The sequence below is a fragment of the Ptychodera flava genome, chromosome 2 (genome assembly GCF_041260155.1).
Source record: "Ptychodera flava strain L36383 chromosome 2, AS_Pfla_20210202, whole genome shotgun sequence".
Taxonomy (NCBI): Eukaryota; Metazoa; Hemichordata; class Enteropneusta; family Ptychoderidae; genus Ptychodera; species Ptychodera flava.
In genome coordinates, this window is record NC_091929.1 from 26,257,637 (window position 1) to 26,271,772 (window position 14,136).

Sequence of the window (14,136 nt, forward strand, 5' to 3'; positions counted from 1 at the left end):
TGAGTCCTTCTTTGTTAGTTTTGTACCAATATGGGGGATAACATCAGTATAGACCCCGCCGCCGCATGAACTTTCGGAGCACAGTGAATTCTCATGCCTTAGACATGCCGTTTCAACAGCAAGGCCGGGCGCACGCCGAGACTTTAAACGTCATGTAATGAAATCATTATTTTTATAGATTGTGACAACAAAAATCCGAACTCACAAGAAAACAAGAGTGTAAGGAATTGAAGGAATTACGTGATTAATTTTCGGAAACAACAAAGTCGAAGCTGGTCGCATTACAGTGGAATCCGTAAGCATTGCGTACTGTTGGGGGCTGTATCACCCCTATTTGTAACAATCAACCCTATTTGTAAATTCGGATAGTTTTCAATCGGATTCGAACCCACAACTACGGCATCAGTCGCCTAGCTGGGAGGCCACAGACAGAACCAGTCGGCTAAATCTCCACTCCCAAAAAAGAGTGGTTCAATAGCCGGCTAAGTTGTTACATTTTTCTGACTGAGACCGCTCAACACGTTGTAGCACAGGGAACTGAGTAATCTTGTTGTTGTTGTTGTTGTTATTGTTGTTGTTGATGGTGATGATGATGACGATAATAAAAAATATTAAAAAACAACGTGTCATTCCTTGCTGTTGTTTGTCGATGTTGTAGATAATTGTAAAAGAAAACTGTAATCGTGACCAAAAAACGACGTAGGTCGCTCAACGTCACTCCCGTCCTTAAATACAACCAAGGGTGGAATCGAGATGCCCCTGATCAAGGCTCATCAGCCACCTTCAAGGCCCAGAAAAAACACCCCATTCACGAGCGATCGATTGAAATGTGCTATCATAGGCACTGAAATTTATCTCACTGACCTAATTTGGGCTTCACTTGAACTACCGACCTGCAAACGAGTGGAAAAACGGCGATTTCCAAGTCGTACCCGGTCAAAATCGATCACATTTGAACTTCCCGGTCGATGGTGACGGCGCTTTCGTCACTGGGCATTTAAATTGACCAATTGGGGGCCCTGTAAAGGCTGCTTCGGCCAGCTCTCATTACTAATACATGAGGAGGCTTGTCCCAACGCAAAATTTCACTACAGTTTAAACTTCGCCATCTCAACTTCATTCAATTTCCATTCTTGTAAAATAATACTTATATGGATACCAATGACAAATCAACCCGTCTTTTCCTGTAAACTATCACCTGGAATACTCATTCACAACGACAATGTACACTCGCTCAAGTACGAGCCCGGATGTTGTTTACGCTTGTAACGGGGGAAATTTAAATACCCGGAAGTGTACGCTCTAACTATCGACAGTATATCCTGAGGTAAAATGGCAGATTTCCTGACAAAGAGTTGGTAAGTATCCGTTTATCTGCATGACTATGAAGGTTTTTCTACTTTTTCGCGTACTTTTGAACGTTACACGTACACGTACGAGCAGGGAGCATTGAAACATAAACAATCGGCTGCTAAACATTGTCGGCCTGAAGTGAAGACATACCGGAAAAGTTTCGTTTCGTTGAAACGTACATGTTCAATATCATTTTATACGAAATTTTACCTCTGAGAAATGCAATATATTTTTCGGTCAGTATGACAGAAGAGCCGTTACCTTGTTCATGATTTAATTAAGAGTTCATTGTTATTGACTTGTACACTTGTATTTGTTCCAGGTTGCTATGCAATTATCATGTGTCACCTGGTGCCACAACGCGCCTTGTTGACATTCTCAGTCATTTGCGGCAATCCTTAGGAAATACCCACAACATCCAGTACAAGGACAAAACTGTGAGCTGTTTCATACGAGATCTGTGGGGTGAGCACATTACAGTAAACAGAAAAGTAATTTCAGGCACATTTCCCCTTTACCAACGAACCACACTCTACACTAATTTAAGTATAAAGGAGACTACTCAGCCATCTGAAAGTGATGGAATGTCATGGGAAACCCTGAAATCCTTCTGTCCATCAGGCTGGAGTCCACCTCATTTGAACAGTGATGGCATTTTAGTATGGATAAAAATATCTACCACAACAAACACAGTGAATGGTTGCCGTATTGTAACAGAAGTTCAGATCAAGAGAGAAGAAAGTGGTCTCACTGTTGCAGTCAAGTATGGGAGTCGCACTGTAAATCTTGAGGACATAGGCTTCAAAGTTTCAGAATTTTTCTGTCAGAATGGTTCAAGTATTCATCAGATAAATGCTTTAATGGATATGATATCAAATACATCATTTTGCTCTGGGTTTGAGTGGACCGGATCCACAGTTACCAGTCAAGGCCACAGTGAGAAATGGAAAATATCAGACAGAGAAATTACCAAAATGAGAAGCAACAGCTGTGAACTTTTCTGCCGCTTGTCAACATGCTGTTCAAAATGCCTACTGTTAAAGAGAAAAATGAATGCAAGGGTACGTGCAAGTGATGAAGATAATAACAGCAGACATAAGAAATTAAAAATGATGGACAAAGCTGAGGTTATAGAGCTGTTGAAAAAAGAACAAAAACTGCGAAGAAATGCAGAAGTAAAGAAAAGGGCTTAAGGAGAAAGCTGCAGGAAGAAATGTTGGAATTTGATAGCAATGATGGAGACTTCACAGAAATGTTTCAACTGATTGATGAGAAGCAACTGGGTGACGATATGAAAATTTTGTTTCAACAACAGAAAGACATTTTAAGACAGAAAAACGCGAAGGAATATAGATGGCATCCACAGTAAGTTGTTGCATATACATGTACATTGTCACAAACAGAAAAGACAATATGACATAATGTAAATTTGTAGTACCATACAATACATGTGGTGCACAATATACAATACTGTATACAATTTCCCTTGTCCACCTACAACACAAGATGTCAAAATGACTGGTTCAAATTACTGCTGAAGTGACCAAACTCTGTATTTTATTATTTCAGATTTATTTTGCCTCAATTATGTAATGCCCTTGTCTTTGTTTTCATGTAGTTGGTTGTGTGCATCCACAAACTTTAACCTGAAAATCACTTAATGTGAAGGGTTTCAGATAAAAAAAAAGTTGGGACACCCGCATGCATTTCAGTGTTAATGTTGATATAATGAAATATTATGTATTGGTAAATTCAAGTACATTACCAGAAACTCGGGCCTGAAAGGGTTTTAAAACCCTTTCTCAGATCACATGAGTACAACACATAAGTTGATAAGTGTAACATAAATATCCTGTTTAAAAATGATACATTTCATAAAAACTGCCGGTGCCCAACAATGTGGAGTTTGTGAAAAATGTTAGAAGCTGCATAATAGAGTCAAAAAAGCTCTGTGGAAATACATACAATTCAATTGTTTAAAATTTATTTTATTATGTTTTCATGTCCTAATTGAATTAATCTCTTATCTTCTGAAAGGGACAAAGTCACTCATTTTTTGGCATTATTTCAGCTATTTTAAATACTTTTCAAATGTTCACTGAAATATGCTTAGTCTCTGGATGACACAGCTCAACTAACACCTGTATAAATAAATACGCATAAGATCCACCATTTTAATTTATGGTATGTACCAAAATTTCCAATACAGTTACAGTTGTGTACAGGATAAAAGTCAAATAATTGTAACATACAATGTACATGTATGGTGATTGAGCATATTTCAGTGAGCACATCAGCATAAATGATCAATGAAAAGAAACTAAAATAGCTGAAATATTGTCAATAATAAGTGACTTTGATCCTTTACCATTTCAGCATAATCCAGCTATGCCTAAGTATTTATGCCAGATCCCCACAAGTGTACGATGAACTTGCAAAAGTTCTGATTTTGCCAAGCAAGAGAACTATCCGGTACAATAAAAACAAGAACCCACAAGAACCAGGTGAGACATGCATGTATCTAAAACATTATCTCTGCTGAAGTTGAGAGCTCACCCATAAGGACACACAACTTATTGATTTGGGGCATAACTTCATACCCTGATATAACTGCTTTGATATACTATTGAATATGACAGAATAATGTACTGCCTTTGAAAGCTAACTTGGACAATATATGCATTTTCAGAAAGTAGTTTCACTGTTGATATCCCAAATGAACTATCAGTACAGAAAACTTAAGGCCCAATCAGCACCATTGTAAGCATTATTTTTTCCATGATACATGTGCATGATTTTTGCATTTGGATCCATATGTCACCTCTTTGGCAATGCATACATGTACAACAATTGTTCTCTACACTTTCTATGAAGTAAGGGATATGGCACATGTTTAGTCTTTGAATTCAAATTTAAGTGGAATTACAATCAGAGGTTTATAATGTGTGCCCATTAGTAAGCTTATAATGTAAGTTTGAAGGTAAAATCATCAAAATAATGAAATGGTGGCTTATTGGGCTTTTAAGTGATTTCTGTACATTGTATAATCCATATTTTACCTGAAATTTTACACAGATTTAATAAACATGCCTGTGTGCCTTTGTTTCATAATGGCATTTGACACAAAAAATTTATACATGTAAGTGTTTGTTGCTGATACCATAACTCTCTGACGTCATTTCACTGAACATATGCATTTCTACTGTCTAAGTTATAACATGTTAAGCTTGACACACAAACAATACAGAAAATCAAATTTTAAAAAGTACATTTACAAACTGGGAATTTGTTAATTCTTAACTGATGCATTAAAATACCTCTACAGCGTTACACACACTCAAACATGTATGTAGACCATAAAGAAAATATCCATCTACAAAGCATTTCTGTTTTGATATCAGGTTGGAACTATGAATCTGTCAAAGGTTTGCTGGATGCTGCCAACAAGAAAGGTCTGAAGGAAGTAGATCGTTGGGGAGGACTATGCTTTGATGAAATGGCAATTCAGGTATTCTTTTTTGATTTCAATCTTAAATTTCCATGTGCATTTAGCAGTACAATATACACTTGAAGGGGAAGGTTACCCAGCAATTGTGTTCATGAATAAAAAATCTATGAAAAAATGGTGCGAAATCTGTCTTTGTTATCAACTTTCACTTACCGATCCCATTTGTAAACCGTATAGGTTATGGGTAGTAGTGACGTAAGGGCCTAGGACTGGACTGACACTTGTATGGCTTCCTTGGCTGAAGACTACAGGGAAGCCCTACAAGTGTCAGTGCAGTCGTAGGCTCTTACCTCACTTCCACCTATAATTAAAGGTTTTCAAATGGGTGCCACCACACGATCAGTAAGCGAAAATTAAATAACAACAATAGATTTCACACCATTTTTCGTAGATTTCTTATTGCTGAACACATAATTGCTGGGTAACCTTCCCCTTTAAAGACGCCCATTGGCTATAAAAAGAGGATTACAGATAATGTGAATATTACTGTCAATAGGACCTTGTACAAACTAAAATGGTTATGAGCCGTATGTTTACCAAACAACATAAATGATACTGTGTTGACTGGTTGATTCACTTTGAATTCACACACTCTTTCAGGAGGATTTGCAGCTTTCAAAGTGTGGCGGGAAAATCTAAGCTGGTTGGCATTGTTTCATTGGGAAACTCATTCACAGATATGCAAAGATTGATGAAAGGTAAATGTCCTAATCAAAATTGTCCTGGACCAGTGTTTTTTTACATTTCTAACTTTTTTATACATTTGAAGCTAGCTCACTGACAGCTTAGTAATGATAAAAATGTTACAGAGCTCAAAAAGTATTAATGGCTGAGTACAATAAGCTTGAATTCTGTATCATACAGTACATGTATATGTAGCCGAGCACATTAGATTAATTGCCAGTGTAAGCCCACATAATTACGCACTTCACAGAAAAGAGCTAATCAGTTGGATTATACCACTGTATGTCATACTACAGGAAAACCTGTTTAAAACTGGACACCTAAGGGACTGAGAAAACTGTTTGGTTTATAGAGGTTCCTTAAACATGGCAATCTATGTGAAAGAGACTTGGAAAAGTGTTCAGTCTACACACGTTTCAGTTTAGACAGGTTTCACTGAAATAAGAAAAGGCCTAAAATGGCATGCCTTAGTTATCAAAATGACCATGCGGTGGAATGTTTTTAAGGCACCTACCTAACCTAAAATCTGTGATTGCCGACATCTCTACTTTTCCTCAATAACCAGGCTCGTAAATCTGCATATTTGACAGTAAACCTATCATGAAAACCTTAGCCAGTTTGCTTCTCTAACAATGCAAGCTTCATCATCAGTATAATTTTCACTCAGAGAAATGCAACTTAATTATCCCCTTTCTATGGCACACGTACATACTTCAGTGTAAAAAGTACACGTACATTGTACTAGTATATAGAACATACACTACTGTTATAGCCATAGCTAAAGAAACATGAAATAAACACATGACTAACTAAAGTGGTCTACTTTCCCCTTTTACAGGAGACTGGAAAGCAGAAACCGCGACACACGTTCTGCAGTTTGTATTCATAGGAGATGGTGGGTTGCGATATCCCATAGCCCACTTCCCAACAAGGGAGTGCCCACCAGCTACTTTATATAGATATTTTGGGAAGGGGTTCAGCTACTTCTAAAGGCTGGATTTCAGTAAGTATCACTAAGTAAGTTGATTTAAGGATGTACCAGCGCTACGCATGCATGGAATTTGTCTCTTCCAGGCGCTACTCATAAAAATAAAGGTATTACGGCAAAATAAGACACCCCCCCCCCCCAATATTTGGATTCTAATTAAAGGGACGAAGTTGCTCATTTTTAACATAATCGTGGATTTGTTACTTCTGAAATATCATTTATGTTCATTTGCTAACTGAAATCTGCTTAATAGCCAGGTTTTATTATTCAAGACTTGTCCTGCACAGGGTCATGATATGCAATTTCTACTAAAATACAATATTTATCACATACATGTATAAACAGTTCAATGATTGAAGTAATCATGCGTTTTGTCCTATTACAGGATGATGTGAGTAGATAGTGTCAACCAGAGACTGAGTCCATTTCAGTGAAATAACCGACATAAATAATATTTCAGAGAAACTAACATATCCAAAATAATATAAAAAATGAGTGACTTTGTCTCTTTAAGGATGAACATGTACACCCTGAGTAAAATGCTACTCAGTAAAGCTATTGAACTAATTTAGTCTGTGTAAATGAACAGCTGTATATGTTTTTAAATGTCTTTCAGAATTCCTGAATGAAGATAAGACATTGATATGTTGGCTGCTTCTAAGTTCACTTGGATTTCCACATTGACTTTGTATCAAAAAACTATGTGCCTAGTTCAAAAAATACAAATACATTTCTACAGAGGGAACCAGGGTCCAAATGCCAAATGAAGCACACTGTACATGTATTTGTTCAGTAGTCAGATTGTTTAAATGAAACCTCTTTCTCCTCAGTGTGTACTGGTCCTGCTGTGATGGTGGAGAAAGTAACCGTGGATTTATAAACCTCCATTTCAAGGATAAATCTGCCAGAGAGAGCAATTTCACCACACGTAATCCAATGACTGGAGGTAAAATGGTCTTCATAATGGATCCAAAGGTATGTCCCCACTAATTACTTCCAAAATGTGTTTCTCCATGAAAGATAAAAAACTAAAAAGTAACATTTCCCTAAAAAACTTATAAAAATCTACTGAAGTCTGCCTAAAAATCTTATGAAAATCAATAATTTTGATAATAATGAAAACAGCTACCCAACTTCAGCTGCTTCTTTGTCACAGAAAATTTACCATGGAGCAATTTCAACTGATTTGAATTTTTTAAAGAGGAAGTCAACATTATTAGATGAATGTTCATAGAGTTCTTTTGTCTATCCAGTTGCATGTAACACGGAATCTCCTTATTCTTGACTTGACAGTGTATTACATATTTGTGTGATCTTCATTTCTCTAGCACAACATCAAGAAAATACGCAACAACCTGGAGAAGAGCACAGAGACAGGAAAAAAAACAACTTCAGTTGAATGGAAACAAAGTTCTGTGGAAGTACTGGTTAGATGCATATACTACAGATCAAACTTCCAACCCTCTAGTTATACATGAGAGGCTAACAGAGGATCATTTCCATTTGACTCCTCAGTTAAAGATGAGGAACCACCTTGCTGAGGATGTACTGGACAGGAAAATGCTTTTTACTGTACAGGTACATTTAAATTTGTCTTAATATTGCTTGCAGAGGAACTATCTGTCAAAGCAATGGCCAAGCGAACTGAAGAATTTCACATGTGAAAATTAACAAAGGCTGATGATACATGTACTATTGACAGCTTCATGAAAATTTGCACAAAGCTCAGTCAAAAGAAATACATTATAGTGATCAAATAAAACTATATAGTCACCGTGCTTACTTTTGAGATAAACGACATTGAATGATTTTGTCTATTGCATTGGTGAAACATGTTAACCATTATTGTTAAAATTCATGGTCTTATATCTCAGAAACAAGCACAGTGACCCCCCCCCTCACACATATTTTATTGCACATTTTTATAATGCTTACAAAGAAGTAAATTTAAATTAAATTTTACTGATCGTACATCCTTAATGATGCAAGTTTCAATCCCTTGTTCTCACATTATTTCTTGTTGACACTATGTTTACAGGCTGTCAGACCTTTGTTTTCCATTGAAATTGTTATCAGTGTGATAAGTGTGTTTTCAGATAAAGCTGATAAAGAAGTTGCCCCTTTAAGAATTTGCTTGGGGGTGCTGGCGTATTCGTATCAACACTCAGTTCACTATCCCTGTCTTTTTTCTTACAGGCTTTCAAGAGACACTTGTTTGCAAAATATGGCAAGGAAGTTTCTTACCTTGATGGAGCAATAAGGATCCTGACACACACCAGCAAATATGTAGCATTCTGCAACAATGTGAGGAACCCCATTCGTGACATGTCTGATGGCAGATTGGTTGACTGTCGAGAATTCCTGTCATTTCTAGATGCATGGAATGCTGCTGCACAACCACATCAGTTCATCTCAAAGAAGTTGTACTTCGATATGCAATCGGCACTTGTTGGACTGGAACAGCTGTGTCAATATAAACTCGGCCTTTTCCCGGGTTCAGCAATCATGCCTGGCATCATAAACCAAGATGTGGTAGAAAACATCTTTTGTCAGGCACGTTCCTATAATGGACAAAACAATAACCCGACATACGATAAGTATCGCAAGTCACAAAACAGCATCATTCTTCACCAAAGGTGCATTAGCAGAAAGGGTAATGCCAGTGTGACTTTCTCACGGCAACTGTCCCTACTTGACTGAACTGAATGACTCTTCAGGGTAAACCTTACCATTCTATGTTGTCTATGTTGTCCCATAGACCCTGAAGCAAGAGGGATGGAGACTGTGGCATACATCAAAAGAAACCCATTGAATAACACAATTATCTTTTATAATTTTGTAACAATTGTCATTTTTCATGTGAGATACAAATTAATGTACATGTACATACAACTTACCAGTATTTCAATAAATTTCTAATTAATATCAATCCAGGGTATGTACTACTTTGTTAATGTCTCTGGTATCTTTTGAAAAACTTATAGTGAGAATGAAATCTATATTTTTAAGGAAATATTGCAGGCAAGTAAACTAAGGAACCCAACCTCAGATTTGCATTTGTTGTTTCAAAACAGTCTTCAACAACAGACAAAATATATACAATTTTTTTTTTCATGCTGAATGAGTTTGATTAACCCCTTGATTAGTCAGGGGTTAACTTTTTTAGTTCTAGCATATGGTGGAAGCTTACCAGTGTCCCTTACCGGTATTATACCCCGGTAGTTTTGTTTGCATTTGCTTTCTTGAATGACATACCAATCACATCACTATCCCCATTAACCTCAGTATTCTCCCTAGGAACCGTTTGATAGCATTGCGGCTGGATTTTTATTGTTGAGACAATAAAATCCTGCTGTAATTGCTCTTGGAGAACACCGATTCTATTTGTAGCATAATATAGTAAAGAAAAAATATTTACCCTGCTACTGCCTCTGGAACCGCATCATTAACCCACCAGTATCGACTGTCAATACCTGATATGTCTTGAAAACCCATGGATTTGGAAAGCAGCTGGATTTAATGATGACATCCTTCAAGACTTTTGCCAGTTCTTTCTTTGTTGACCGTTTGGGGAGAGCAAGACTGTATGCTTCTGCCAGCAAGAAAAGTTCCTCTTTTTTGTATTGAGTTGATTGGAATATGTCAGGGTGGTGACTGAGCATAGCACAAAGACGGTGGTGAGAGTTGATCAGTCCCCTAGAATCATCACATCTGATCTGAACATCTGTTACCTTTGCAGCAGCTTGTTGTCGTTTTTGTGTCTTTGTTGCAATTTTCTTACGATGGGCTTGCGTTTTCTTCAACTGCACCTCTCTCCTGTAGTCTTTAAGGAACTGTCCTGCACCCATGTTGATGTACCTTGACACAATTTGTGAGTACATTTTCATTGCAATGTCATGGCTTATGTTGATATGTTCACCCAGGAATAGGTTTTGGAATGTGATGAAGATGTCACTATTGTTGAGAAGACTGTCTTTTGCATTTGAACCAGTGATACATGCTGTTGATGAAGGTGAGCTATTGTTAGTAGCTTTATCCTTTCCTGTTCCAACTTTAGGAAAAACAAGTATGTTTCATCTGTGACATGGATAAGCCCATGTCTGGAATATTGGCGACTGTCTGTCACCCGCAGTGTTTCTGGATACTTTGAAACCCTGTGTATCAGTGTCTCTGGAACTGTCAGAAAGTCCAGAGATTGCTTTGTCTGGTATTCCAATTTCAACCGTTCATGGACTTTCTTATCAGTTGAGTACAGATTGTTTTTTATGTATTTTCTACTGCTTTCAATTTCTTTACGAAGTGTCCAACCAGCCAGGTAGCGTATTTTTCCTCTGCCATCACTCCCGATTTCTTCTACATCTACAATATTTGGCGTCTCTTCAAGACTTCTGTTTTCTGCAAGGGAAATAAGACAGTGCACCTGCAGATCATTAATCTTCCATACGATGTTAGTTAGTAGGGTGAAGTGTTCGTCTTTCATACTGGTGACAGGGATACCAAAAAGGGATGCACCTTCTTCCATTAAGCTGTGTTCGTTGCAGATTTCATGCAGTGCACCAGCCATGTTCTTGAAATCTGCTGGTTTAAGCTTTACTTCTTCATTTTCTTCAATTCCTTTCTTTGTAGCACAAAAGATCTTCAGCCATTGTATCTTTATAAATAAAATAAACAGCTCTGGCATACTTTCTAATTTGTCAATCAGACAGTTCAAACGCCTGGGTAGTGAATCTTTCATTTCAGCAAATGGAGAAACATCTTTAAGTTCATGTAGGAATGTGTCTGCATTGAAGTCATGTGGGAGTTCTTCTAGCTCTCTGTGGCTTTTCTCCATACTGGCATAAATGTCCCTCAAATCTATGGTAGTCTCATCACTATTATCCCCATCATATATTGACTGTACATATGCCTCTTCATCATTATTTCTCCTCATTTGGATATCCTCACTGCATACTATGTCACACTCTACATCTTTGCTGCAACAGGCAATATCTTCTGGCACTTTTCGACTCTGAATGCATAGTGTTTCATAGAAAGAAGATACCTGGCTGTTGACTGGAAGCATCCTCTGTGGGGTAAAACCAATTAACTGAACTGTATCTTTTGATTTTGCCCTTGAAAGTGACACGTACAACTGCCCTGGAACGAATTCGTTGCCTGCGTGTACAACGACATTCTTGATTGTTTGTCCCTGACATTTATGTGATGTCATTGCCCAGCAGAGCTTCAGAGGGATTTGACAGCGCCTTCCTATCTCAACTCCTGGTCGTTTTTAAAAATCCAGACTTGACGTTGCACAGACACCTGTATCATGCTGTCCTCAAAGGCTACAACAGGATTTCCATTTTCATCCACTCCTTTGAAAAAGCCAGTACTCCCATTGTGTAGGCTGTTACTGAGATTGTATACCAACATCACAGGAGCCCCAACCTTTAGTAAGAGCTTCTTTGGTGCAATGGCACGCCTTTCCACTTCATGCATGTCCCCTTTATCAACTGCCTGGAAAACATGGCATTGTCCTGTTAACTTATCAAGTTGACATATGTTGTGGAAGTCCACATCTGCATTATGGAAGTAGATGTGGGTTTGGTTTTCTGGGTTTGGCAGAGACCGCTTCAAAGTGTTGAGGAAATCCAATGTGCGAGGACTGCATTGACCGAGGCGGACACTATTCAAAGCTTGGAGGAACTCTTGCTGATTGTGTTGCTGTCTATAGATAGTTTTGAGGACCATGTTGTGTCTGAAGGTTTTCTCCCACAATGGGGACTGGAATGGGTATTCTCCATCATCTACATGGCTTGGTACTGGTGGTAATTGATGGAAGTCTCCAATTGCAATTACTTGGATACCACCAAATGATTGCTTTCCTTCTCTGCATACTTTACTTAGCGTAGCGATGACATTGAACAGACGAGCACTGACCATGGAAACTTCATCAATTATGAGTACATCAACTTCTCTCAACTGTGTAGCAACATACTCCTTTGCATTTTTGATAATGTCTTGAATGGCTTGGTCAGCCAATCCGATTCCAAAAAAACTGTGAATTGTTTTAGACTTTTCTGGCAGGTCATCATATATGCTGCAGGCTGCACCAGTAGGACACACAATCTGTACATTTTTGGAAGTAGTTCTGGTAAAGTTCTCGTATATTTTCTTTACAAGGTAACTTTTACCACTTCCAGCTGGGCCAGTGATGAAGATATTGTGACCAAGCAGTGCTAACTCCACACACTTTTGTTGTTCCTCTGACAGGCTACAAGGCAAAGTTTTGAAGATCATTAGTTTTCTCAATAAGAAAAGATAAATCTTATCTGTACAAAACTTCCAGAAATCTCTCAAGTGAACTCTCCATATTATTTTCGGATATTTTAAATTGTTAAAATTACTTCAAGAATTTAAGTAATACAATTCAGATTTATGGAGATATCCGGAAGCTATGTTCAGGAAATGATATGTTAGATATTTAAAATCTTGAACTCAATTTGAAGCTGATATCTAACAAAAAATATTACAACAAATGACAGACATCTTATTTTCCTGGAAAGAGAAAGCAACAATTTAACAACTGTTTCTGCAAATTTGATAAAATAGCTAAAAACATAAATCTATCAATGGTTATACACTGCTTTTGAACACGCACAGTTAAATCCACTACACACTTTCAGTCTCCAGGGTAATATGACATCAATAACATTGAACAGTTTCATTAAATGCTGAAAATGCTTAAATGCTTAAAACTTCTTCAATATGGCATGCATCATGCACAACCTCATGAGACTGATCAATGAAAGTTGATTTGTTGCATAATATAATGAAAATGATCAAATCTGTAGTCAAAACCAAGGGAAACACAAATCAAAAAGTACATCACTCTCAATTTATATTATTGATCTGTCTCTAAGGAAAAGTCTTTAAAAACTTTCATGCAAATGTACTACTGAAAATGTAGACTGATAAAACCTTAAAGTAAACACTTAGTTGTTTAAGTGTTTAAAGGCCCATGAACTGTAAATTTCAAATGATTTTATTCATGTAGGTGAAATCACGCATCACTAATTTGTAAATGAAAAAAGACAAGTGGGTATCCAACTCAAATATGGCTGCATTTATACTTGTATGCAAAAAGGAGACGTGTAGTGTGACACCATACTAATATGCAAAAACACCCACACATTTGACATGGAAGTAACATTTGTTACAATCTTGATGGAAATACTATGGTGTCAACCAATGAATGGGACACATGTAATTTAATGGATGTTTTCTCTGTTACTTTGCAACATGACTTGCATACTTTTTGAAAGTGGCAGGAAATTCACAATGCAATAAACATGACTTTACTTTTGGGTGTTTCTGTCACAAATACATATTTTCTCACGTTTAAAGCCAACGACATTATTGTGAGTTGGAAATCAAAGATTAATTGGGAATTTAAGAGAATATATTTTTAAGTCAAAATATTTCACAGTTACAGCTGATGGACCTTTATTAACACATTGGGTAATTAATTATTTGAAAATACAAATTAATGAAATTCAGGATTTTATAAAAAAAATGAAAAAGTAATTAATTGAACTATTTTAACAAAAAAGTATAACTCTGA

General features: G+C 37.1%; 2 protein-coding genes across 3 annotated transcripts; one reads left to right on the forward strand and one right to left on the reverse strand.

Annotated features, from left to right (window-relative positions):
• Positions 1-590: 590 nt before the first annotated feature.
• LOC139117766 (uncharacterized) lies at positions 591-9,462 on the forward strand. 2 transcript variants are annotated; one of them, XM_070681037.1, is made up of 9 exons: positions 591-1,358; positions 1,676-2,718; positions 3,730-3,857; positions 4,755-4,861; positions 5,462-5,559; positions 6,384-6,548; positions 7,364-7,508; positions 7,862-8,111; positions 8,730-9,462. In XM_070681037.1, the coding sequence occupies exons 2-5, from the start codon at positions 2,567-2,569 to the stop codon at positions 5,498-5,500; spliced, it is 426 nt and encodes a 141-aa protein (XP_070537138.1). In that variant the 5' UTR covers positions 591-1,358; positions 1,676-2,566; the 3' UTR covers positions 5,501-5,559; positions 6,384-6,548; positions 7,364-7,508; positions 7,862-8,111; positions 8,730-9,462. The 2 variants fall into 2 exon arrangements, with proteins under 2 accessions (XP_070537138.1, XP_070537130.1); XM_070681029.1 differs by lacking the exons at positions 5,462-5,559; positions 6,384-6,548; positions 7,364-7,508; positions 7,862-8,111; positions 8,730-9,462 and having other exon boundaries at positions 4,755-4,936.
• A 2,318-nt stretch (positions 9,463-11,780) lies between these two features.
• LOC139149635 (uncharacterized) lies at positions 11,781-12,812 on the reverse strand. Its single transcript, XM_070721474.1, has one exon. It carries the CDS (start codon positions 12,810-12,812, stop codon positions 11,781-11,783), a length of 1,032 nt encoding a protein of 343 aa, XP_070577575.1.
• Between the last annotated feature and the right edge of the window lie 1,324 nt (positions 12,813-14,136).